We start from the raw sequence: 22993 nt of genomic DNA on the forward strand, positions 1-22993 counted from the left end.
GAATTGTAGGCACAAAGAGGAAATTGCCTCTTCAAAGTCCTGATCTTTTGAGAGCAATTTGGAGTTTCTTAATATCTGGCCTTTAAGGATGTTATTGTATATAGGCCTTGAATGCATGTTGTTATGCCCTAATAAACTGTTCCTTTTACAGGCTTTATTGAAAACAGCTGTATTAAAGACCCTCTTGTCAAGTTTTAATAGGACATCCAAGAATTCTATACTACTATCTGAGGGATGCATGCTAAGTCATAGAAAACTCATAATGGTTTCAAGATAGATAAGAAAGCTCTTCAGCATTTCAATTGTACCTACCCAAATGATGAAAACATTGTCCATGAAAAAATGCTTGTAGTATTTTATGTGTGGACTATAGACCTGGTTTTTCATCACATGTACCTGCTCCCAGTATGCCAGGACTATATTTGTATAGCTATTCGCACAGGGGTGCTCATAGCCACCAGCCATTTCTCCCAATATATACTCTCTTCATACATGAAGACATTGTTTTCCAAGATAATTCTTAGGAGCATATGAATTAAACCAGTGTTATCCTTGGTGTACCCTTCTTTATCACTAAGAAAGTATTCAACTGCCTGTATACAACAGTCATTTGATATTGCTATAAATAAGCTATTGATGTCCATAGTTACCATGCAAACCAACTTCTAATCTATGAACCTCAAATCACACATTGATAGAGATTGTAGGAAGTCTTGGGTGTCCCAGAGAACTGTAGGTGCTGACACAAGTACGTCCTTCAACTCCTGTTCCACATATATGGAGAGGGGCTCTGCTGCCCAACCCTCTCCTTCAACAATTGGATGTAGAGGAGGGTTTCTTTGATCCTTATGAATTTTGGGCAGTTCCTTAATGGTCAGAATGGATGCTGGATCTTGAAAAATTTGTATAATTCCTGATTTGTTTTACTATGATTGAGAAGCTCAAACAAAACATTATTTACATCTTTTATCATCCGATTCACTCTCTGTCAATCAGTAACTGCAGAGATTTTATGGTCATGGAGCATATCCAGCATCTTGTTATTATAGAAGGACCTGTCCAATACAACTATACCTCCTCCTTTAACAGCTGGATGTATGATCAATTCATTGTTAACTTGCAAGTCCCTTAGTGCTTTCTTCTCATCCTGGTCAAGGTTATGGAAATGATTCCTCTTAGTAACGTCATTATCACATACTTTTAAAAAAGTATCAACAATGGAATTATTTTGAGGTATGTATGTGCTGGGTTTCTTTAAGCCTTTATACACGAGAGCCGTTGTTTCCAAAATTGCTTTTAATCATGACATTCCTACAAAATAGCTTGAAATCAACCAGCAGATTGCTTCATTTGGAAGGACTGGGAGGTATAAAGGATAGACATTTATTCAATAGGATATTTGTGCTTCATTTAACTTGACCTAGCTAAGATTTATGACCATGTCATCTTGCACTTCATATGGAGGTTTATCGTTCCATGGAGACTTTTCTCCTCTTCCTCCCATGGCTCAGTGAGCAATCTCTCCTTACCATAGATATCCTCAGGGGGGAGCGAAAGTGTTGGAAAATCCGATAACAGAATACAGGTGTCTTGCACCCAAGTCATTACCCTTCACATGGACACTCTGTCTAGTGTACCTTTCATTCCAATTCGGCACTGGCATTTTACTATGGGAAGGGCTTGCCTCAGTGATGGGCTGGTCCTTATTAATTGTTGTTCCTGATTGATTATTTGTTGTCACATTGTCAATTTTTTCTATGTCCCACATCTTTCTCCCATCACTGACTGTCTCTAGGTAATGTAAAGATTTTTCCATTCTTGAAATCAGGAAAATCCTTTCTTAATTTCTTCATTTTAACATGTTCTAATTTTGCTTCAAATGCCACAATATTAGAATACACGTCATCCAGGTTACTTATAAAGGCATCATTCATATATTTACTTTCTGTTTCCTTCTGTTTTGACTCTGCCTCCAGCATTTAATCATTTTCTATAGATCTGAAGTAATTTAAAAGTAGTCTGATGTAATTAAGACTTGTTTCAAGGTTAATAAGCTTCCATTTCATTAGTAACTGTGGATGGGTATTCCCATATGTGGTCATAACTAAGACCCTTGGGCCTCTTGGGATTACTTTGTGATGTAAACATGCTTCTAGGAAAATATGTTGTCATTGTAATTTCCTCAACTTATATAATGAATATATATAATATATATTTTTTTTATTTTATAGCTGTAGCTGTAGATATACACAAGTGTATATATTGTGGTATAGTGCCCCTATAGACAGATGTGGGGTATATGAAGATTTTTGTCAGGAGTAATCACAATGTGAAGGAATGCAGATAATTATCAGGTAATGTGAGTCTAACAGGTTAATTTTAAAGTATTTCTCAGTGAATTCTTAACCAAATAATAAGCAGATTGAGAAACTTCTCTTACCACATCCAAAGGCAGTACATATAAGCTGGACTATCAGAGACAGAAATAAGTATAACTAGCTATTAAACCAAGTTTTATAAGACTTGCATACCAAAACTGTGCTGAATTTCCAAACTACAAAAAGTAACTTACCACATTGTAAATGTAGAATTCAAACCAATGAACTATAAAGTGTTCTACTCTCAAATTACCCAAGACTGGAAAACACTGAAGAATTTGACTAGAAAAGAAAAAAATGTGGAAAAGTTGTGTGCTTAAAAAGTGAAGCAGTAATTGATATACTGAGTGTTGTAAAAGATTTGTGGCAGTATAAAACATATGTTCATTTGTGTGCTGAAAAAACATTTTTTTTGTGCAATAATTTAAATGATTGCAAAGGGTGTACAGTAGCACATACCGAGGAAAGAGTTGCATTGTCTTTTTTGAAAGTAATGAGTGACGAGGTTCTAAGTTGTATGCAGTGGAAAATGATGACTACTTGGCATATTTTAAATACAGTCAATGTGAAGTTTAAGCAATGTGCGAAGTGCTGCTAAAGCTAATGGTATAGAATTTCTGAAATGGAGCCAAAGTGCTAATGACTTCATTCAGTTATGTGGTAATTCTGAAACAGTTCCAAGGTATCAACAGCACTTTTTTTTTCAATCTGGTCTTTCCTTCTCTCCAACCTTTTCTATTATCACACTGCTTAAACTGTTATAAGCAGAATGCATTCATTTTCTTATGTTCAAAAACACATAATCCCAAGAACTATCTCAAATAAACACTCAAAAGTGGACAAGTTGTAATGTTAAATGTCATAACACACAATTTTATTTAATGTAGCACAGGTACAAAAATATTGATAAGAGCTCTGACCATACCTCCCATGCCAATTCTCCATCCTGTCCATTTGCTAAGACTTTGCCAAGTGCCCAAAAAAATAATTCTCTCAATGCAATTGTATTCTCTTCCTAAATGTAGATATCATAGCCAATAGTCCAGATAAAATTACTCTAATCCATTTATAAGCTGTGGCTTCAAATCAAATTTCCTAGGGAGAGATCTGCAGTCACCTCAAGTGAACATCTTGCTATGTTGGAGGAATATTCCCATCTTTGTTCCCTCCATTTCTATTGAACTGTAACCTCATATTTTTCATCCTAGGGCTTATTTATACTCTTCGACCAATGGCATGATTTGTTTTTAAATTCCCCCATTATATTTATCTCTGGTAGGGAGTGGGATTGATAGAGCTATGCATTTTTTTTGACTGGGAGTAAAACTCCATTGTATAAACAGCAGATGAGGCTGCATGGGGACTGATGATATTGCAAGTGAATTTAGAGAGTTGGAGTAGCATTGCCTGTATGAAGTCTTTAAATTCAGCACTGCTCACTTGGGAATGTTTAAGACTTTAAAACAGAAGGACAGTAGTTTATGATCAGATTTAACCAAGGATGGAAATAGTATGGGAGTGGTACATATGGACCTATGTTAATCAAGACAAGGTCTTGAATGTTTCGCTTCCAGTGGGCTGCCTTACTATTTGTTCAGGGGAAATTATCATTTGTTAAGTTCAGGAGTCTTTGGGCATGCCCAACGTTTCAGGTTTAGTTGCACCAGTTTATTTACATAAAATTGAAATTGCCCATTATTAAAGTATTTTTGTTATGCGGTATTTTACAGAGTAGATGGAGGATGTCCTATAGCGGGCTATAAACTGATATATTTTTTGAAGAGAAGGTCAGAGTTCAGTGAGTTTGGTTGGTGAATATCGATGAATCTCCCTAGAGGTGATACTGCTTCTGAAAAATATATCACAGACACAGAGACAGAAATTTATATGTCGATTTTGCAGGGAAACAATGTATCACTGTCACAGACACAAACACAGAAATACATATTTAGATTTTTTCACAAATTCACTACATAAACTACTTGAGGCCACATTAGCTTTTAACAAGTCTCATGAGAAAAGATGATAACAACACTCACCCCTCCTTGGTGTAAACCCCTTCTGTAGCTGCTGCAGCTGTGATGGCACCAACAATACTTCCAAGCACTCCAGGTAGAAAATGCAGGTTAAAAATTCCACATGTATCATGAAGTTTCAGTTTACTTGCTAGGAAAGGCTAAAAGATGAATCACATACAAAAAGAATAAATACATTGTGCAGTTGTGCAGTACTCACAGATGATGATGTTACCAAATCTGAAACAGCTGTATTCATTTGTCTTTAATCCATGTATTCAACATTAAAATACAAGTCATTAGTTCAATTTCCATCATGTTGTGCTCAATGACTAGGAATTTCAATTGCTCCATCACTGAACATTTGATAATCCGGAAAATGAACTATATCCATCAAAGCCCTGGCCAGTGGCATTTAAAGCTACATCATACAAATAATAAGTTACTTTTCAATATGACATAAAGATATAACAATGCTATATATAGTTCATGTCATCAACCAGATATTAAGAAAACCATGTATTAAGAAACAGTACTACAGTGATACCTAGACTGGTTAGCAGTAGAAGCATGTGGTATATTTGCAGCACTAATTGTAAAGAACCGGAAAGAGCACAATTTGTATAAGTGTATAGGGATTAAACAGAGTTATCAATGATTCTAGCAAAATGCTGCTATAAACCTTAAAGTGGGACCATCATCCATATTTGGGAGAATGGTACCTGTATACATGTTATCATAAAATCTTTGCTGGTGTGCATTTTGAGTCTTTGTAAATCCTTGAAAACAAGCTGCAAATAGGGTCTGAGCCTTGCCAAGAATGAAGAAGGAATCGTGACACAGGCTGTCGAGATTTACACCTAGGTATATATTTTGTCAGATTAATGGAGTATTTTGAAATTTTACATTTAGCACTGGCTTTCAGTTTTGGAGGATAGAGCTGTTTTATTCTCTATTTTTCTGATTACAAACAATATGAATGAGGCAAAGGATTTGATCTGGTAGTTGGGCAAGTGTAGAAAAAAGGTGGTTGGAGGAGCTCTACCTATGATTGTCTTGGGATAATATGAAGCAAAATTAGCATTGGCTATTGGGGTAATGCATTTCTATTGAAGCAATTGTATATGCGGGGAGAGTGGGGTGCAGCTTGGTGGCACTTACTTAACATAGGAAGTGTGCTACACAATATTTTTCCTGCCCATTGTTTGAGCGTTAGCCAACCAGCTCTGTTCAGCAAATGTCAGTATTGTTCTCTGTGGGATACATCATATAAGCTGTCAGATTCTATTGGATAAAATCTGTAACCATGTAAGACATTGGTTCTTGAAAAGCTCGAAAGGAGTACAATATAGGTTCATAGGTTCATAGGTTCATACTAGGCTATCTGCCCGAGGGCATTTACAAGCCTAGCCCATAGTTTTGTGGCTTACGCCACCCCTTTAGTATGGGGAACTATACCCATTATTTTGCTGTGCCTCTGTTGAGCAGTGACACTGAGGTAATCCCTGGGGTATATCTGCGATCTCCCATCCATTGGTCAAAATTTCTCTTGAACAAGGCCAGCGAGGTGCTCTGCCTCACATATACCGGGATTTTATTCCACAGCATAGGGAGTCTTTGGGTGATGAATCTATCCCTCCAGCGCGTCCTATTAATAGCCGTGTCGAGGTTTAAGTCTCCTGCCCTTGTGGCTCTGACGGATCTAGATTTTTTGAGGTGAAGCATATTCATCAAATCTGGGTTTGACATGGCCTTGTATGTTAGGCAAAGGTCACCTCTGAGCAAGCGGTGCGACTGAATAGAGCTGGAGTTCTTTCAGTCGGGCAGCATAGGACAGATGTTTGAGACCCTTTATCCTTTTGGTGAGGAACTTTGTGGCCTCTCCAGCTGCTGCAAGTGTCGGGTCAGATACATTCGAATGGGGCATTGTACTCAATCATTGGTCTGATGAGTGATGAGTATAGGGAGACTATGACCTCCCTTGATCTAGATGAGAATCCCTTCATGATAAGGTGGGCAATGTAGAAGGTCTTCCTAACTACTTTAGCTACATGGGTGTCGAATGACAGACTACTATCAACCTGGGTCCCCAGGTCCCTGATAACTTCTTCTATGCTCAGTGGATTGCCACCTATTTGGTAGCTAGGGGTAACCTTGTTTTTCCCGAAGGGTATGACTATGCATTTTTTGGCATTTAACTTTAGACCATGGCTCTGGCACCAGTTATCCGTTTCTGTGAGACCCTTCTGAAGGATATCTGTGTCAGATGTGTTTTCTACTATGGCGCCCAGTTTGCAGTCATCTGCAAACTTTGTCAGCCATAACCCTCCTGTGTTTGCTTGTACTTCGGAAAAGTAGATGCCAAACAAGAGTGGGCCCAGGACTGAGCCCTGTGGTACACCACTTGTGACAGGCTTTGAGTCTGACATGGCACCAGCGACTCTGACCCTGTGGGTTCTGTCACTCAGCCAGTTGGACAGTTAGAAATTGACACATGTTCCCTTGAATTTAATAGACTGACTGGAATTCAGCAAGTGGCTAAGGACATCAAAACAGCATATTTTATTTAGTATGTTGCCTGGGGGATGCAGTTAGGGTCCAAGTCATGGGTGTAGTGTTTAGTCATGTGCAAGGAAAATGTCAGCAATTTAAAATAAGTTGTTGTGCTGAAACATTCTACCAGAGTAAGGTAATCTTTCAAGTCATTGTTGATAGTTGAATAGGATGCAAGGCTTTGTTAACTCCCAACTCTGGAATTTATAGAAGAACCCAAATCTCCTGAAGTTTCCTGTAATATGCTTCCATTTGTTCAATGTGCCCTTCATCTACATATCTTGATTGCATAAAGGTTTTAGAGAAGTCACAAATAAAATAGCTCTTCTGAGGTGTATTAAGGTGAGGTAAGTAATCAAGGCAAAAAGAATATTGTATTTGTACTTATGGGAACTGTTGTCAGTCTTGTCAGTATTTTTTAAAGAAAAGCATAGTCCTTATTCTAAATTCACTCAGAAATCAATTTACTTCCCTAAGTAAAATATGTATGCTTGTTATACATCTGTATACAGTCACCAGGCTAAAGGAACCCTAAAATATCCATCTCCATTACTTAAATAATTATGGCTAAAAGTTATTTATTGACTGTGTTAAATAAGACCCTCACAAACCTCTGGCGTAAACATCCCCTACATGATAAACACTGTAACACAGCATCTTCCTTCAAACATAAACTGGATGACTGGATGTCTATCTATAAATTTACTCCAGGACTGTCATGGCACTACTGGAGAAAGGAGGTATGGCTTGAGGGGGTTACTGGCAAGGAGTAAGTGGTCATGAGACTCAGTGGTCTTGTAATATCTATGAATCTATAAAATAACATGTCCTCTGAATTTGTCTTTGAGGTTGTGCTGTTTTACTCTTTTCACTCTGTGAACGGTGGATGTTTTCTCTAAGTTAAAATGCTGCCATTAGTTGCTCGTAATCCATATAATGTCTTCCTTTTTGTAAGAAATTTCCATCTGATCCCCCCAAGCCATATTTACAGCAATAGTTATGAATATTAGCAATATCTGCACATCTGTGCAAATATGAAAGTAATATGTTACAGTTTACAGGACTGTATCATTTGATACCTTGCAAAAAGGTGGAGAAAACTACCATAAAAAAATTGCCTCTAGTAGCTAGTTGTTGTCTGAGAGATATTGAGTTCATATTCAGATATTACTAAACAACATGGTCAAAAATTCTTTGTAATAGAAATGGCCCGAACAAAATGTTTAGAGGTCAGTTCCAAGCCATAATTGGAAATCTGATAAATAAATGAACAGATTCTTCTTCTGAGACTATGAGTCTAGCAGATAAGAGTACTGTGATATATGGAGTTTGCTCATACTCATCCTAATCTGACACACGAATGTCTTGGATACTAGTCAGAGAAGTGTCCTGATAACTAAACACTGTGTTGCCTGTACTGTATCTAACACTATACGTGTTCAGTAGTACATGAACTTATTTCTAGCTTGGTTATGGGGTTATGGGGTTTATTCAGACCTAAGTAATCCACTGCCCCTCCTTATGAATGGGAAGCCTGTTGCAGAGGAGGGGAATTCTCTGAGACACATGTTGCATGCAGGGTTTGAGTCTCTGGATCTGGTAGTTATGCTGCTATTTGTTTTGCAGATATGCAAGAGGTTCATCAGAGCAGGATCATGGAAAAACTTGCATGCCAGACATAGATCACCTTTCAACATACTGCAGGAGACACAGTATAGTGATAATTTGAGGCAATCTGCATAGGAAATGTTGTTAATATCCTGTGTTCTTTTGGGGAAGAACCACCCTGAATGTTAAATCTGCTGCATTTTTCCTAGTTAAGTACAGACTGAAGGTGGCATTATATTCAATGATTGGTCTGACGAGGGCTGAGTACAGTGGAATGATGACTTACTTGGACCTAGATGCCATACCCTTGCTTATAAGTTGACCAACACAGAATGATTTCCTTAGTACCTTAGACGCATATTGGTTGAAAAGCAGATTACTATCTGCATACATCCCAAATTCCTTGACTACTGGGTCTACTCTTAGGGTGTTCTATCAGTGAGGTAATTTCCTGGGGTAGATGGCTTACCAAATTCATATATTTCTTGGCACTGAGCTTTAACCCATATCTATGGCACCAGTAATTTGTATATATTATCCCTTCCTGGAGGTTATAACTGTCATCAAGGGATTCTATGACTGCTCACAGTTTGCAATCATCTGCAAACATGGTCAATCAGAGGCCTTTGCTATTGGCCTTGACTTCTGAAAAATAGATGGCTAAAAGGAAAGGACCCAGCTATGAGCCCTGAGGGACTCTGCTAGTGACTGGACTCTTTTTGGAAGTCCTGGATCCTATATCTGAGAGGCAGCTGGCAACTAGCAAGTGATGTAGGGGTTTATGCCTAATTCTGTGACTTTGTTTCTAATGACCAAGTTCAAATCAAATGCCTTGGCCAGGTCAACGTAAGCAGTATGCAACATTTTGCCCTCTTCCATTGCCTGAGTGACCTTCTCGAAGAAGTCTACCAGACTGAGTAGACAAAACTGAAATGGGTTTGATCCAGTGTCTGGAGGTTTCCAATGTCATTATTAATAATTTCCAATAATAATTCTTTCCATGGCTTTGCATATGAATCTAGTCAGACTAATGGATTTGTAGTTTCTAGGGTATGTAGAAGGCTGGCCCCTACTCAGAGGAATGACTGTTGCAGTTCTCCATTCAAATGGCATGAAGCCTTAAGCGAGGCAATGGTTAAAAAGTGACTCCATTGGCTATGATACATTGTGTTTCATTCTATTTAGGAGGCATCCTGGAATATTATCAGGGCCCATTGATGCAGTGTTGTTGGCCTTAAAGACTGCTTTTAGGACCTGTTCCCAAGTGATGGTTGAGAGGGTTACATTTGATGATATTTCTTGCCAGGAAAATTTGACCATCTCTTTTGTGTGATGAGGTCAAAATGTTAATATATTTCTGTATCCCTTTAATATCTACAGGTGAAACTAAGACAGAAAGATAGGTACCTTGTAACTTACCTTACTGCCAGTTCAACCAGACCCTGATTTAACAAAAAGCCAACACAAGTATTCCTGCTATATTCATAAAATTATCTAGAGTTAACATTGTTTGATGGAAATCTTATTCACATCCTGATTTAGTTTGTTTAAAAGACTATTTCACTTTCTTACAAGCCTTACTAAAAGCTGTCTTTGTAGCCTGTGCTCTAAAGTGGTTATATATATTTCACTTCTTTTTTTTTCATTTAAGGGTTGATCATTTGTATCTTCCACAGGGAAAGACAAACCTGAAATCAACACTCCTGATGGTCCCAGAACTCTAGAATTTTTTTAACATGTATATTCAAACATTTGACAACAGTACACTGATATCTCTAGGCAACAAATATTAAAACCAAAATTCAAAAGTAATCTCAAAAATGTAATATTTGAACCAAATGAATATAACTCAATGAAAATATGATTTTTTTGACATTTTTCCCACTAAGTGCTTGTTGCAAGACAGAAACTTGTTTTGAAGAATGCGGATTGTGTATGAAAAGTGAAAAAAAGTTTATGCTGTAAGTGAATGTTCACAATATATTTAACAGTAAAAGCAAGACACAACAAAATGGTTGTGAGTAGTGCTGGAAAACACTTTTCTGATGCCTGCATGAGGAGACACAAAATAAATTACTAATTCTGTCATCTCAAGGAAACCTCCACTTCAGTCATCATTCTGATATCATTGTTAGGTCTTTTATACCCAAATTTTTACATTCTGAATAGGACCATTAGTATATTAGACAACAGTGTCAGTATGAGGTGGTAGAACAGAAGAGGATTAAGGCATGCATACTTCTGGCTCAAAGGTTTACTTGTAACCAAGCAGTAATATAAGTCACATCCCAAGAAACTCTCCTTCCTTAAAGGTGTACTACGATTATAATATTCCTGTTGGAGAGCAATCAGTAATAATTCTGAAGTCCATTGGTTGAACAGTAGTATTTCTATTAGTTCCATTCTTAGGATAAAATCTGAATTTGTTATGTAACATTATCGGTGGTATGGTGACATCACAATAAGTGTTTTAGTTTATATTTGTTCACAAAAATGTTTTCTTTTCTTCTTTTTCCCTCCTTTTTTACTGATCTTTATATAGATGGTTAGGGAACCATGTCTTATGGAAGGAAGAATATACATAGTATTGTGAGTGTGTTCACACATATTTGACAATGATGTTTCATTATGTGCAGTGGTTCTTTAAGAGTTAAACTGCAGCAATGCAAATATTTTACTTGAGGGGCAATTGAAGGGGATATATAAGCTGGGTTGTATTGTGGAATTTTATTTCTGATGAAGTTTCCTATTTATCGAAACAAAAGCGCTCAAATAAACCTTTTGTGGTTTGGGTCCTGGTTCCTGTCCTTGTTTTTTTAGTTGGTGTGGATTTTAGCAAGTCTGTAGTCCATTGGTGTTTATTCTTTAAATAGATTATTATTCATTTGTACTGTACAAAAACAAGTGCTTCTTTCTTGACACATTTCAAATATTGGCAATTGGATGTTGGCATGAAATAAAGGTATCGTTAAATGGGATGAGATAAGTCATTTATGTACATTATGATCTCCCTTACATGTGCTCGATGCCTACTGTAATGCTATCTGCATGGTCTGGGTTACTCCTTTTTAGTCAATAATGGAGGCATGTGTGACTAACATTGCAACATGATAGTGACGCATATCCACCATGCTTAAATCAGTTGCGAAGAAGTTGTCAGTATTATCACTGAAACAAACAGCGACGGTTAAGGTATTCATAGTGACAGTGAGATCACATTTATAGGTTCATAGCTAGTTAAGAAGCATGTGCTCCACAAGTCTACTGAGTTTCCTAGCCTAATTTCCCAGTTGCAGCACGTCACTATTTGGCTACGTAACTGAGTAACCCAGTAAGCAGCAGGCAGAGGAAGTATAAGGTGATCAAACTGTGCACTACAGGAAACAGCTTATTAACAACTCACATCGTTAATCCTCTGTACTGACTTTACCAGCTGACACCTTACTGTACATTCCTCCAGCTGACAGCAAAGCACAAGCTTACTGAAATGCACTACTTACAATACTAGATGAGGCTGGTTCACTCACTGTTTGAATCAGACTTCTTCTTCCGGCTTTTTCCCGGTTAGGGGTCACCACAGCGGATCACCTGTCCGCTCATGAATGGCAGTGGAGTTTTTACAGTGTCGAGTTGCCAGCCTGGTGCCCAACCTTCCACAGAAGGCACACACATGCACACACACACCTAGAGCCAATTTAGAGTGTCCAATCCACCTACAGCATGTCTTTGGGATGTGGGAAGAAACCGGAGCACCCGGAGGAAACCCACGCAATCATAGGGAGGACATGCAGACTCCACACAGAAGGCACCCCAGCCAAGAATAGAACTGGAGAACCTCTTGCTGTGAGGTGGCAAAGTTAACCGCTGCACCACCGTGGATGTCCTTAACCAGTAACATGATCTATTTGGGTCATCAGTCAGTATGTCGCTAGTAAAAATGTATTATTATAAGCATTTTGAGATGACATTAAAGCTGCCTGTGTTTGGTGGGCTAACCATTTAAAAAATGATTAATAAACAAAGTCCAAAAGAAGAGAACAAGTGTTTTGGTTTTTCTGAGTGAACTTTACAGTTTTTATAAAGATGTTTTGAAAAAGGAGAGATACATACAGATGGAAATTTAAGAAAGCATTTAGAAGTGAAAAAGTGCATGGAGTTAAAATACAAGTAAGCATGCAAATCCACTGAAGAAGTCTGCTTACCGTTACATAGACAAATCCTAAAACGCTTATTATGCCAACACAAAAGCCTATTATTAAAGATCCGTATGGTGTCAGCATCATCTCGGCAGCAGTTCCTGCAACCACACCACCAGCAAGAGTGGAATTCTGAATATGTACCTGCCAAAAAAAAGGAAAGCCTGAGAATCATAATTCCATGACAATAAGCACTTTAATGCACCAAGAATTGTGTGTGTCTATGCTTATGTGCATTTTTGTCAAATGTGTGCATGTATGTATAACTATTGCATGCATACGTACATGAACACTCAGATGTGTGCTCACATACACACACACACACACACACACACACACACACACACACACACACACACACACACACACACACACATATGCATGTTTTACTTGTACAAAAGCACATACTCATAAATACTTGTACATACCTGCTCATGTGTGCACACTCACACACCAGCACAGATATTCACGGCAGATAATTTTTTTAACAAGTAATTCTCACACATTACATAATTTGTCTCTCTTCCAGTTTTACCTTTATCTTTTGCATAATAATGAGATGTATTACTGTGAAAGTTCCACAGAACAGAGTAAGTAAAAACTGTATCTAGGCTCACATATCTTTCATTTCTAATAATGACTTGTCTCACATTCAGAAGTGTTATACAGGAATTCTGACATCCATATATACAGCAGTCATTGCATTAAACAAGGAAAGCAACATAAACGGGTTGAAAATATTATGACTGCAAATGTCTTTAAGTTTGAAATGACACAAATTTGTGAATAAGGGTCATTCCCCTTTCCCTATGATATAGCAAAGTCAAAAGTGACTACATTAAGGAAAGAAGACTTGGGCACCCCTATGCAAAAATGAAGGTTGAATTCCATTTTGTATTCCTCTTCTTGATTTTAAGCTATTGTCATTCATACCTTCATAGAACTATCAATGAAAACTGAGACATGCAGTTGTATCTGTCAGCAATTGTGTGATAGAAAAAGAGAGATGCAATGATGGACATTATATAATTACACCAGGACTCTAAGTATCATCTCAGTTTGTATTTTTTCATGAAAGTAACATTTTTGTTATTGCAGATGCTGTTTCCTCATCAACATCATCTCCAAAGATTGTTAAAATCAATGAAATTGTCAGAAGGTTGCACTACTTCCTCTGGAAACAATGAAAGTTCTACATGCATATTTGTTTTTGCATTCTTCACACACACACATACAATTCTTCAGAAGTTACTAAAACAGTTAGCAATTGATGATCTAATAAATTCAGATTATTTAATGACTCAAACTTATTACTCTCAAGATGACAGCATCAGTTGAAAAATGTACAGCAGTGATACCATGAACCCTGCTTCTCTGTACTTAAATAAATGTCAGCAAATAATTCATGTGAGAATGATTTATGGACTCTTACTATCTAACATTTTGTGTACAGCTCTTACTGTCCCCTTTGACCTTATACTAACCTTTTTTGTTCTGTAGAATAAAAAGGTGACTTTCATCAGGAACCCATAAAAGCACAGGGCCAAGATACCATACAACTTTAGTCTTACAAGTAACAAAGGCAAATTATGGCCAACATAGCATCATTGCAACTGCTTTCTATAACTAACATATTTCTGGACAAGGCCATTTTATCCTAATATAACACATTGACTGTATAAGGAATATATCATGCCAAATGCAGTCACATAGCTTAAGAGCCTGAACTTTTTTAAACAAATGGATGAAGAGTAAGAAGCATGCTATTTTTGGATAGATCTATATTTATCTATCTGTCTGTCTATATATAAAATATTTCTGTCTCTCTTTCTTTATGTGTGTGTGTGTGTGTGTGTGTGTGTGTGTGTGTGTGTGTGTGTGTGTGTGTGTGTGTGTGTGTGTATATATATATGTGTGTGTGTGTGTGTGTGTGTGTGTGTGTGTGTGTGTGTGTGTGTATATATATATATATATATATGTGTATGTGTATATATATATATATGTGTATATATATACACACACACACACACACACACACACACACACACACACACACACACACACACACACACACACACACACACACACACATACTTCCATATATTTTGTTTCATCATGGGCAGATTTTGTTTAAAAAATTACTGGTAATCTTAATGAATTATGCTATAGATTACTTGTGGCATGCAGATATAGTATACTTCTTGATTGTTTTCCTGTATTCATGGTTATGCATTGTTTATTGGGCAGAAAGTTTGAAGATTTGCTATGTGACATAAAAGTATTGCAACAAGAGCAAAAGAGATTATGATCTTCATGTGTGTATGTTTTAAGGGTATCAGGTTTCCATATATTTGGATGTATCTTTCATTCATTGTAGCTACATCAAATTATTTATCAAACTTAGTATATATAACTTATGACAATATGGGGACAGAGTCCCTACATAAATGTGTGTGTGTGTGTGTGTGTGTGTGTGTGTGTGTGTGTGTGTGTGTGTGTGTGTGTGTGTGTGTGTGTGTGTGTGTGGGAGGGAGGTAAATCCATCAATAAAAAGTTATATTTTAAATATTGTATACATCAGATGTATTTATGATAGTTTGGGAGGGGTGTGCTTTGTTTTTTTCACTTTACGAGTATTTGGTTAGGTTCTTTGTTTGATTTCAAACATAAATGGACTGCTTCATTTGCAATCTTTGTATTTCAATCTTTTTTTAGAACCGTATGGTGTATTGGATGACATTGATCAATTTATTGTTTTTCCACCAATTTCAATCCAATGTGATATGACGACTGTTACACTGCTTAGCTTGAAGTATCAAACTAGTTTTTCTTTATAGAAGATATTGCAAGTGTTTGCACATACTAATAGGACAAATGTAGCATTGGTACTGGCATGAATATATACAGAAGTCAGTACTACTGTACCACAAAATAAGGTACTCTACAATTATAGCTGTAAGTTAGAGTACAAAAATAATTTACATATGGGTCATCGAACATAATGAAGACATTTACTCATGTTGGTATGTAAAACAATCAAACTTACCACATCACAGTAGTGAATGATATAATACTGTTACAACACAGTAATAGTTCCATATAGCAATGTGTTCAAAATAAGTTGGTTCGCTAATGTTTAATGACTAACTGAATTTCAATGAGGGCATGATCATGGATGATACTGTCTCTGTACATGCATATACAAACATACATTGTTGAAGTGAACTGATCCATTAGGACTTATTTTAGCCACAGCCAATAGTGTTGTGGTACACAAGCTCATATGGCATGGAGTACAGATCCCTACACATTTGAAAAGAAAAAAGCACTCATGTAATTGTAGCAAGTTGCTTCTTGAACCTGTATTAAACAGCATGCTAATGTTACAACAGAACATAACACTAATCTCACATGTTCAAATACTTCAGCACTTCAATCTTTACCATAAATATAGTATCTGCTTATATTTAGGAAACCTTCAAAAACCTCGCTGCTTTCATAAATCAGTGCCAAAAATGCACTCCTGCAGCATTGCCTCTGCCGGTCTCATCCCCTGATGGCTTATGCCTCAGGCAGCTTTTCCTTTCATCCTACCTGAGGTTTGGCACTAATAAAAGGACACACGTTCATTAATCTATACCAGAAGAAAAATAGAAAAAGGAATATTTTAGTCCACTTTATACAGTATTTGCATACTGGGAAAGTTAGCTTTACATAAGACTTTACAGTTCATGTTAGTGCTCTAAAAATAGTTGCCACACCATCTTTTATAAAAGACTTGGGGAGGTATAGAAATCAATGATTTGTGAGTAACAAGCTTTTCATCAAAAAGGAAAAAGAAAAAAGCTTTGGTTTCAGTTCTGGTTAGATATTTAAGTTGTACCGATAGAGACCTGTGTGGTGATACATATTTGTTCTTTTTTGCCTTTTTCTATGATTATTTGCATTCTCTTTGCTTTGTTAGTCTTATAGCTTAGTTGGCAGTTGTGGGAAGATTGTGTTTTGACATTATATTGCACTTCTATCTCCACAAGTGAAACCAGTAACCAAAACATGAACAGATACCAAAAATAAAAATGAGGAAAATGCCACAGAACCTGTTCGAAAGAAATACAGAGGGGTACAAATTTTACAGAAAGGGGTTGATAACAAAGTGTGGTCATTGTGCACAATGTAGTAACATTTTGGAAACAGATGCCCTGAACATCCCACATTATGGTCCAATTCATTTGAACCACAAATTAAACTGTAACAGTACCTATGTAGTCTATATTGCCTTGTGTCAGATCTGTGACAGTTTCTACATAGGTAGGACCAAAAAATCCTTTAAAGTTCACATATATCAACACATTTATGGTATCACAAAAGGCAACTTAAAAAATGCACTGGTACAACATATTAAGGTGAACCCAGATCATCGGTTTAAGTTTATTGCAAATGATCAGGTGGCTACCAATAGTAGAGGGGTCTCAAGAAATTGTTCCCTAAATTTAGATAAAGTATGTGGCAATTGAGAGTGAATGCTACCAATCCACCTGGATTAAACAATGTCATCTCTCTCTCAAACTACTTAAAATTGAAAGCAGAATACTATTTTTAATTGTAAAGAGGCTGATTTTATTAAGCAGTCTCTATGATAGGGAATTATTATTTAGGTGTATTCTATTCATTTTAACAGTAGCAGTTCTTGTTTGTTTGCCAAAAACAAAAGTGTGTTATTGGTTTAGTATTCAGGATGGTGTATCAATAAAAAAGAGATATACACATTTTTTACATATTTTCCTAAGGTATAACAGTTTTACAACAAGGTTTTTCCTGTATTATTGCATTTCAATGTAAAAGAAGTGCTAGCTGGAAATTGTGTTTTTTAAAGTTAATTGAATGTTTTAATTGAAAGGGTGTGGTCATTTGATGGTGCCTGGCTATTTAAGGACGTGATGTCTTATTGTGTATTATCTGATAAAGTCAAGTGTAATCGCTAATGAAAGCGCTCATTATTAAAACTTTGTTCCTTCGGTTCTGTGGCGTTTTCCTCATTTTTATTTTTGGTATCTCCACAAGTGAAATTATTTGCAAAAGCTAGCCATTTTATATTACAACCCATGCTGGGCCTTAGTGATGTAGCTTTATTTACATTTGTGGCAGAAATGTGGACCACTGCCAGACCTCAGCCTTATTCAGTCATTTATTACTGCAGTTTTCCATAAACAGTGTTACTGGTAAATTTCTGCATAGTCTGTTGTCTTAAACTGTGGTAGAAATCAATAGTGACAGTATTTTTTTTCTGCTCCAGGATTTGTGCTTCAGTATGTTTCAGTTTTTGATACTCCAATTTTGATCCTATAGTTTTATATTCTGCTTATCATTCACCTGCTTAAAGTTGCATTCTGCCATTCTGTTTCCCTGTTGTTTGTGTCTGCTGCATCCCCCACTGAAACAGTAAGCTAACATTTCTGAAAGAGTTCCAATATCAGCTTTATTTGATTGGAGCCCTTTCTAACTTGCCTGCTTCTTCCTTGATTTTTTTTCCCAACTCTCCCACCCTTTTCTTGTTGTGGTTTTATAAGGTTGTGTCTCTGGCCTCCGCCCCCTTATGGTAATCTGATTTGCAAAGTCCCTCCCTCCCCTCTTTCATTGCTATGGACTGTTGTATAGGCTAGTTAAGCATTCTTCCCACAGATCCATCCTAGAAAGCAAATTTCCTCTGTAGAACAATCCATAAAACTGTGCCCTGTAAAGCAGTAAAATACAGAGCAAATAACTTGGGAACCAACAAGCTTAGAGCAATCATTTGGGCTTTGAGTGGCAATACCTATAGAATTCAATATTGTATAAACATTTAAGTTAGTAGAATTTAGTACTGTTTCATATAAACTGCACCAGTAGGGCACACTTATTAGTCTGCATGAACAAAGCACCCTAGCTGCCTTCTAAACCCCAACAAATCACCCTCTTCTAGCTCACCAATTAAAGGACTGGACAGAGTGGATATGAAATGTCCTAACTTCTCTGTAGCCATGTTGGTGGACATAGGCATCTTGAGACATATAGCAATTGTCTCATGTTTACAGATAACCACTTAATCCTTAAAGAAGCAGACACAGCATGTTAGAGGTGTATTCACACAATGACACTGGAGGCTAAAGTCTCACACACAAGTACACATGAGGTTGTCAAAACCAGGCACATGACACCCACCTCACATAGCACACTGCACACACATAGACAAGAGTATGCTGAGGCACTTAAAACAAACTTTCTAAACTACAAATATCACCTAGACCAGCCATTGCCAAAGCTATGCCTCAGCAATCTCAAAAGCCCTCAGAAAATAAGAATATCTAACACCACACAGACAGTCACACTGAATGGAGCCACAAACACTATGCCCATAAGACAAGCAAACATAATTCCCAAGTCTCTCATTACAGGGGACTCCATTGTACTGATACCCTTCTAAACAGGCTGAACAAAGAGAAGATAACAGTTAGCTGCTTACCTGGAATCAGGATCTGCCAAATCACACAAATGCTCAGGTCATTGTAACACAGGTACCAGTATGATTTCATCACAGTTCATATAGGTGTAAATGACTTGAGATGTACCTCTCTGCACTATATGAAAAGAGGCATTATAGTGCTCTTAGACTATGTGTCTCAGGCTGATATGAGCCTAGCTTTGAGAAGTACTGTATATTACCATCACTGAGCTTGATGCCACAGTATGATGACTGATTTTGACAATTGGCTGTTTTCTGTTGTCATTCTAAGGGGACTCAAAACAGTAATATGAATGGACACAGAACACAGCTATGATAAAGCCAATGCAATTAATAATAAGGACTTAAAACAAGAAGAATAAAATGAATAAAAAATGGACAAGTGCTTTCATGCCTCTCATGGTTCTTCCTCAGATCCTTCTACAATAAAACACGCTATTCACATAAAATGGACCCAAACACCCAATCAGTCATTGCATAATGGTCAAATGATTGAATCATTCATAAAAGCAATAGATACAAGGTAGCTAATTATCTAAAAAGAGGGAGTGACTTCAAATACAATTTCAGTGGTACAGTATCATTCAAACAGTAAAATGTATCTGCCTGCAGCATGACTATCCATCTGAGTTCTATCTCCTCTGTCCTATTAAATAAATCACCCATCCTTCAGTCCTCATGTATTAATTGCAATTCTAAGGGGAACTAATATTTGTCAGCTTAGGAGGACATGGTTAACAGGCCACACTGATTTGCCAAGGATGCTCTGCACCTGTCCCCTCTAGGCTTTAGAATACTAGATAAAATTTATTTAGTTCCACAATGCCTTTTTCAGGCAATGCCAAATTAACAAACCTACCGACACAGCAAAATCAACTAAACTCAAAAGTTACAAAATTCACTCATAAAACTAAATAGACAACCAAGAGGGCTAATTAGGTAAAACAAAGCAAACTCTGAGGTTAAAATAGCTGCCCTGGTGAAAGATAACCATAAGACCTTCTTTAGCCATGTCAAAAACTTCAAGTATAGCGCACAGCAATGTGCTGAACTGGTGATTAACTGTGCAACATTCACTGAGCCTTGCATTATGACAAACCTGTTAGCAGACAAATTCAGTTCCAAATTTACCATCCCCCCCATCCTTAACCATCTGCCAAAAAATACCCTCAAACATAACCCCTCCAACTATAATTAGGGAGAATGTATTGACTGCTCTCACTAAAGCCAAGAACACAGCCTCAGTGAACCTCAATAACATCTCAGGATGCCTCCTGAACAGTCTAATATACAAATGATCAGGACCCATGGAGTCACTATTTAACTATAGTTTTAAAACAGGCTTTATGTCACAAGAATGTAGGACTATAATGGTCATTCCCCTTCATATGGAAGGTGCTTCAACAGATCCTGGAAACTACAGACTTATTCGTCTGACAAGTCTTATTTGCAAAGCCATAGAATAATTACTGTGGATGTTATCATTATGGACAGAGGAGCCCTCAAGATACTGGATTCATCCTAGTTTGGCTATGTCAAAGGAAAGTCATGCTTACTGAACTTGGTGGACTTCTTTGAAAAGGTCACTAAGGTGATGGATGAGGGGAAAGTGATGCATTCTACCTATCTAGATTTGGCTAAAGCATTTGATACAATACCCCACTTGGGTATTGTCAAAAACTTATGAAACTAGGCATAAACCCCTTTATAACACATTGGATTGCTAGATGGCTCACAAACAAGACCCAAGAGGTTAGGATTAGTGAGGCCACTCTATAAAGAGGTAAGTCACCAGGGAAATCCATTAGGGCTCTGTGCTAGGCCCGCTCCTCTTTGCTATCTACTTCTTGGAGGTCAAAGCCAATGTCAAAGGCCTCTGGCTGACCAAGTCTACAGATGATTGCAAACTGAGATCAGTTATTGAATTCCCCCAAGATGAGAACACCCTAAAGAAAGGTCTAACACAGAAAAATGCTTGGTGCCATAATCATGGCTTAAAACTCAATACCAAGAAATGCACTATAGTATCTTTAGTGGAGCCAGCCACCCCAGGTAACTACATTACCATTAAAACACTTTTAAAAATTGATCTACTAGTCAGGGATCTGGGAATGTATATAGATAGTAACCTAGCCTTCAATCAACATGTGTCCAAGGTAGTAAGAAAATCCTTCTGTGTTGTTCAACTTATAAGTAAGTGCATGGCATCTAGGTTCAGAGAGGTCATTGTACCACTGTACTCATTCATCATCAGACCCATCATACAGTGTAATGCACCCTGTGGTATGCACCTGACCAGACAGAAGGACAACTGGAACATCCACAAAGGTTCCTTAAGAAAAGAATACAGTGAGTAAAACAATGTCCTACTCTGATTGCCTTAAAGCCCTGTCCCTTTACTCTGCATCATACAGAATACTGAGAGTTAATCTCTACCTATCATACAACCATCCCTGGATGCTGTTTTGATGCACCTTTTGTAGTTCCACAAAACAAACAGCATCAGACCTACTAGACTCACATTTTTCTTGCAACATAAATAGAACATGCTGGAGAGACAGATATGTTTCTCAGAGAATTGCCATTCTCTAGAGCAGGCTCTCCATCCATGTGAAGCAGAGTTCCTACTTAACACTCTTTAAGCACAATGTGGATCAATACATGAGCAATTGGAAATTTATCCCTATGTCTCTGATGGACAGAGAAAGTGGGTAAATCACCCCATATAACTCACATTTGTGGGTCACATTTGGGTTGCTCAGTGAGGTTTGTAAGGGCCCTGGTGGTCATTAGCCTAGTATACACCTATGAATCAATGAACAGTACTAAGCCCCTCACTAACACGCTTAACAGAAACTTTGACGGGTGGATGGGAAACAGAAAATGTACCCCGGGGATCACTGCAGTGGCTCTGCTGGACAGTGGTGCAGGGAACTAATGGCTCTGCTGGACAGAGGCCCAGGGAACTAATCTAAGGGGATGGCAAAAGCCAACACACTCTGGCTAGGCTTATAAATGCCCTTGGGCAGATAGTCTCGTACTTACCTATGAACCTATACCTTCCTTTAGTTTCAGCAATTAAAGGCTTCCATCTGAATTTTGCCTTATGCCAAATCTGAAGTAAGCCCCAAGTCAAATTCCATGAATCTTGGTCCTTCAGTCAGATCCTCTACTTTATCCCACACTGAACTTCCAACTGAGCAACTTACTTCTTGGTTTTCACTGAAATGGCAACCTCTTTTACTTCAATTCTAAATAAGCAATTGTGAGAATTGAGCATGTGCTCACAGTGAGTGGACACATTAGGAATATATTCAGATGGAGAGATTGACAGCATTAATTAGTGTTAACTAAAATTCATTAGAGGGTGCAAGTTTTTGCTATATAATCCTAATAGGAACCCATGTATGCACAGAGGAGGGCGAGGGATTTGCAGAGAGTACATTGTCCTATGGCTGGTCAGAAACCATGTGCTTGTGTGAGTGAAATGGAACTGAAAAACATAACTGAATACTCTGGACAATGCACTTTTATTTTTATTGTTATTTTTGTCTGACTGACTGTATATGCTGCTAAAACTGCTTGGTACAGGGAGGGCTATGGATGAAAATGGCTGACTGCTGATGATGTCTTTTGCTCTGGAGTGACAAATAGTACTTATGTGATCTGTTCAAAGCTGATCACTAAAATAGTTAGTTGGAATACTTTACTGCGGCTACTGTTTGTATGAAAAAAATAAAATAT

At 37.5% G+C, this 22993-nt stretch overlaps 1 protein-coding gene across 1 annotated transcript in view; it reads right to left on the minus strand.

Moving 5' to 3' along the window:
* The window catches only part of RHCG (Rh family C glycoprotein), a 315521-nt gene that overhangs the window by 64063 nt on the left and 228465 nt on the right, over positions 1-22993 (minus strand). The window contains exons 5-6 of the mRNA XM_044078306.1: positions 12757-12894; positions 4418-4554 (exon numbers count right to left, since the gene is read on the minus strand). Of these exons, the coding sequence (XP_043934241.1) occupies positions 4418-4554; positions 12757-12894 (275 nt within the window). The remainder of the gene's footprint in view (positions 1-4417; positions 4555-12756; positions 12895-22993) is intronic.

Source organism: Protopterus annectens, chromosome 7.part0, assembly GCF_019279795.1.
Source record: "Protopterus annectens isolate FY-2018-M chromosome 7.part0, PAN1.0, whole genome shotgun sequence".
In the NCBI taxonomy this organism is placed as follows: domain Eukaryota; kingdom Metazoa; phylum Chordata; order Ceratodontiformes; family Protopteridae; genus Protopterus; species Protopterus annectens.